We start from the raw sequence: 5247 nt of genomic DNA, 5'->3' as shown, positions 1-5247 counted from the left end.
ATGAACTTTGACATCATTTTGATTAAAACCACTAGAAAGACATTGTACACATTTAGTGATTTAGCATTTGTCATAGGCTTTCTCATTGGGGTTATTAAAACTTCTTCTGTGAGGGCAACTATAACCAAATATCAGAGATAGCAGCAGCAGAACTACTTAAATKTGACATTTGTGGCTTCATCAATGCTATAAACATGGGATAAAGCAATTTTCAAAAAGTATCGTGTTCTAACAGCTAGAATGCTCCAGTAATAACATAGCAGGCTTCATGTAACACAAGAACAAAACACAGAATATTTGTACAATTTGTACAGAGGGTGAGCAGATCTAACAGCCCTTTCTATGGTATCCAGGACCTCCAGCCTGTTCCAGCACACCAAACAATTCAGCAGCAGGGACAGAACCAGAGCTGCACTGTGTGTGTACATAGAAAACAGATTTGGAAGCAACATGAACATGCAATTGTTTTACCAAAGAAACGCTTCAGCTTTTTCTGTTCCTCCCTGTTTTTCCTGCCCAGGTTTCAAACCATTCCCCTGCCCTCCCCTTGCTCAGTCTTTTGACAGCCTGAAGCCACCAAAGCCAGAGCAATGTCAGGAGATGGCAAAAAGAGCTCAAAGGCCACCCAATGTCAGACTCCAGACAGCCTCAGCACAAAGGCCAAGCCTTATTAATACAGGTTTGGTACACTGCTAGATCATGATGAATACTGCTCTTTCTGTAAACGTTTCCATTTACAGAAAAATCTCTCAGAAGAGAAGATTCAGAAAAGCTGAATCATTTCAATTTCTTTGAGATGAGAGTTACTGCAGAGATCCAAAATTTGAGAACAGACTGGACCTTTTTATCTGCTTTATAGACACAAGTGTAGAGGTGTGTCTGGCAAAGACTGCACTTTTCTGCAATAACTGTGATAATCACCATACAGAAGGATTCATTTCCACTCCTGCAAGAGCATRTGAAAAGGACATTTGATTGTGCACCAGTTTGGTGGTTCTTTATCCACCAAAGGTGTTCCTTGTTACTTTAGCCAGGAGCTCTTACAAGGACTGATTTCACTGTGCTCTATAAACCCCAGGGATGGCAGTGCCCCTCTGCTCTGCACAGAACAGAACCAACCACAGCATCCACAGATTCCCAATCACATCACAGACATGCATTTCCTCTCACCAAAGCCATGCAGGAATGTGTCATTACCTGGACAAAGCTTCCAGCTGCTGATCCACCTCCTGGAGCTTCCCCCAGACCCCACTGGAGAGCTCCTGGTACTCTCTGATCACCARAGCCTTCAGCTCGGGGTCAGGGCAYTCCAGACACAGCAGCTCGGGGGGRATTGCAAGGAACACTCCGTTTTTCTCTTCAGAAGAGTTCACTGATGCCTGTGGTGAAGAAATGCTGCTCAGGACACTACTCTGCACCACATTTACCCTCTCAATAAATTTGAACTTACAAGGAACAGCTTACATTTTCTTTATATTCCTCGAGTTCTCTTTCCAAAGCCAGACTTTCAAGGATAAGACCTTCCAAAAGTGCCTTCTGTTGCTTCTTCACAAATTTGATCTATCTCATAAAACATGTTACTGTTACTTCTTTCTCTTGTTACAATATGAAAACTCTTATTTAGAACCCAGTTGGATTTGCAGCCCTAAACTGCTGCACTTTTCCAGATTTTGGTGAGCAGATTTAAACCATGGTAAGAAGAGGGGTTTATGGGACGCTCTGCATGTGAGTTACAATCACAAAATTCAACATAAAAATAAATGAAAATGCTAAAAATATGGTGATGATAAATTGTAAAAATAAAGTCAATACCAACCTGCTGTAACACCTCAAYGGAATTGATCCTGGGTTTGCCCAGAGATTCTTTGGAGAGGGAATGCTGCATTTCAGCCAGCTGGAATTTCAAATCCTCCTTCAGTTGCCAGACAGGAACTAAAGTGTTTGTTTGATAAGTGTCCCTCTCCTTGGACAACTTCTGCTCTGGATGAAACATAAAGCTTTCTAAAACACCCAGAAATGTCACACAGCACCGTGCTCTGGAAATCTAAACCTGTCAAGGCAGGGATTTAAAAACCAAAACAATCAAGATAATACTGACTATGAAAAATAATTAAGAAATTAATAAAAAAWTCTTACCCAAGTCCCTCAAATCAAAAAAATAGTTGTCCTTATGGCTTTCTTCATCAAGAAAAGTCTTCATTTCTCCTTCTGCTTTTTGTCTGAAGAAAATGAAMATGCATTTTGCAGAAGCTTTAATTTGTTGTTCATCACATTTGCAAGAATGATGAGCCTCAACCACTCCAACAGTTCAATAAAAAGGGGGATTCTTTGCCTGGGAAGGTATGAGGTGAAGGACTGGGACACAAAGATGGTAAAGAAGCCACAAATGCTGTTGTTCATCTGTGTCTGTAAAGCACACAGGGGAGTAGCAAGAGCACTGTTTATGCTCCCTGTTGGAAGTGCACACTCAACAAACACATGAGACAGACTCTAAAGGCTTTAAAAAGCATTTGAAAACTTTTGATACTCTCCAAAGAGCCAGACTCAGATGCTGCAGATCAATTAACAGCACATCTGCTGCTCTCCATCCCTCAGTTCATGTCCAGAGCTCTTTGTGGCACAGACCCCTCTCCATGGAAATCACAAACTTTCACACCCACACTAAAATACCTTCACATCAGGTATTTTAATATTTTCTTCTCAATGTCCCTTGAATCAMGTATGCCAGCCCAAATCCTGTCTGTTGAAGTCTCTTTAGTCACCACTCACTCACATTCCTCAGCTCTTACCTGCTCTCAGTCAATCTTTTATGCTCTTGCCACCACACCTGACGATGCTGTTTCAGCAGCATTTGCTCTTTGCTAATTTTTGACATTTGCTCTGTTTTTTTAATCTGCAGGGAAAATTAAAACTTGTGTTTTGAACATGTTAATAGCTTTATCAAATGCCTTCATATGGAAACTTTTAAATACAAAATGCTGAACCTAACAGCTTTCTTAAAAACTCTCCTTTCCTAAAGAGCAATGGGCTCAATTTAACCAATTTTCATGAAAAAAAAAGTTTGTTGCATTTCAAATCACAATTAATGAGAGGAGAAAGTGGAAAAAAAATTAAGTCCATTTTCTTCTTTCCTTTCTTATCCCTATTTCCCCAGAGGTAAAGGCGGGCAAGATGAGCAGGAGAACAAAAAATATACTTTTTTACAGGCAGGAAGACAAAAGAGTAAAAGTATGTCAAGAAAAACAATTTCAAAAACGTATTACCAAAAAAGAGGGTTTTTACAAAATCTCTCCAATTAGAGAGGCCCTCAAACTGTCCAAGGTCTTCACAAAAACATCGTTTCCTTCATGCAAATCCATTGTTCTATGGCACAATGGCAGCAAGACAAGAAAAACACACAGGAAAGTTTTGTCTTAGTTCATAACAGGGAGAAACAAAAATCATACCTTCAGCTGAATTTGTGCAGAGGCCATTTTTGCCTGGGCAGCAAGTTCATACAGATGTTTGTAGTCAACAGGTTTGACCTTCTGGCTGCCAAGAGCATTTCTTGCAGGAATCASCGAATTTTCTGGTTATACAAACCACATAAGGTCATGTCAAATTCTTAAAAAATKTAAATGTGAGTGTTAAATGAAAGCATTATAGATAGAAATTAGACCCAGTGTTTTAAACATAAAGTTTCCATTAAAATATTGTTAGTTGGTGAAAGAGAATTTGAAACAAACATAAACTAGAAAAATCATATAAGAAACATTTACCAGTTGTCTGCTTACAAAAAGTTAATTTTAGAAGTATCATTTACATGTGAATTTAGTTATTTATTCACTTTAAGCTGCATTTACTGGCATTTTAGTAATTTCTAATACAGAAAAACCGAAATTTCAGTAGCTGCATTCTTCTTGCACTGATTGGAAAATGGCCCCAATGTTTATTGTAACCTATGGATTGAGCAAAAGGAATCGAGTTTTTTCATTTTTTCCCTAAAAGCCACAAAAGCTCCCAATGCCATGCACATGGAATGGATTCCATTTCCATTTCCATTGCATCTCCAGCCCTGCAGAGCAGCAGTTGGATCAGAATGAACCCAGGGGGCTCCCAGAGAAACAGAACCAGGATCTGTCAGTGCCAGGGACAGCAGGTCCAGCCTGAAAGGAGGGGATTCAGCACCAACTGAGGAGAGAATCCTGCCCTGGGAGGATGGGGAGCCTGGCACAGAGCCCAGAGCAGTGTGCTGCCCTGKATCCTGGCACTGCCCAAGCCAGGCTGGACACTGGGAYTGGATAAACCYGGCCTAGTGGAASGTTCTGGAACTGGATCAACTGTAAGGTCMCTTCCAGCCCAATCCATAACCAGAGTGCTAAAGCAGCTCCTGGATGAGGCTGTTAACTGCAGAATGTTTCATAAACAGCCAATAAAACAATTAAACTAGAACACAATAGCATACATACCTCCAGCACTACCCCTACGAGCCAAAAGCACCATTCCGTGGTCCGGGTCACCCATTTCTATTCTTTATGTATTTTTTTTACCTGTTGAGAAACACACAGATGTTTTGAGAGWAGMAACATTGTGGGTGCAATCTARAAACATTTTCAAAAATAKCTATTGTTTTCTGAAGAAAGATACAGCTCATGAAAAATGCAATTGGACAGAAATTCCTCAAGTTCACCTTKCATTTTAGGTGAGATTTAATGTGCCTCATAACATTTAGCAGCCAAGAAAACAAAGTATTATATCCTTGATGAATCTGTAATGCTGTGATAYAGCTCAATTATTCTTTGCTTTGTGYTTTTCAAAATAYTATAATGAGTCCCTTGACACAAATGTAAGATCAGCTTTTGGGGTGTTCTTTGCTTTATAGAAATAAAGCCTGGAAAGGTGACTCTTCTCCTATATTTAGAGACTGTTTAGGTCTCTTTAACCATCTCTGTAGTAACTCCTGAGAAACCAAGTCAGTGAGCAGTGTGTATCAAATACTCACATCACCATGGGACAAACATTGCAGATGCAGTAAGTTACACACCACAGTAAAAAMGTCTATTTTRTCTCTCAAACCCTTTAGTTACACCRCAATTAAGCACGCATTGGTGTCAGCTCAGATTTTGCATACAAAAAAAAAGCAATAGATGCACATGAGGTGTTTCAGCTGCACTGAATCACACAGAAGCAGAGTCACACCAGAAGGGAAAGGTCACATCCAACGAGGTTTCCTGTGAACTCTCTCCCTCAAACCCAGCCATACTGTGC

The 5247-nt window shown here is 40.1% G+C and overlaps 1 protein-coding gene across 3 annotated transcripts in view; it reads right to left on the bottom strand.

Moving 5' to 3' along the window:
* CCDC148 (coiled-coil domain containing 148) overlaps nucleotides 1-3584 on the bottom strand; it is a 34758-nt gene extending 31174 nt beyond the window's left edge. Inside the window, exons 1-6 of one of the 3 annotated variants that reach the window (XM_057385326.1) lie at nucleotides 3447-3584; nucleotides 2790-2893; nucleotides 2137-2219; nucleotides 1817-1980; nucleotides 1465-1560; nucleotides 1198-1379 (exon numbers count right to left, since the gene is read on the bottom strand). In XM_057385326.1, the coding sequence (XP_057241309.1) occupies nucleotides 1198-1379; nucleotides 1465-1560; nucleotides 1817-1980; nucleotides 2137-2219; nucleotides 2790-2893; nucleotides 3447-3473 (656 nt within the window). In that variant the 5' untranslated portion in view covers nucleotides 3474-3584. Of the gene's footprint in view, nucleotides 1-1197; nucleotides 1380-1464; nucleotides 1561-1816; nucleotides 1981-2136; nucleotides 2220-2789; nucleotides 2894-3446 lie in introns of those variants that run through there. The other 2 variants (XM_057385327.1, XM_057385328.1) reach the window with 2 other exon arrangements.
* Nucleotides 3585-5247: the final 1663 nt, after the last annotated feature.

This window comes from Malurus melanocephalus, unplaced genomic scaffold (genome assembly GCF_030028575.1).
Source record: "Malurus melanocephalus ecotype Western Australia unplaced genomic scaffold, MMel_1.1 scaffold_811, whole genome shotgun sequence".
Taxonomy (NCBI): domain Eukaryota; kingdom Metazoa; phylum Chordata; class Aves; order Passeriformes; family Maluridae; genus Malurus; species Malurus melanocephalus.
Note: the sequence above shows the minus strand (reverse complement) of the source record. Positions and strands in the feature narration are given on the sequence as shown.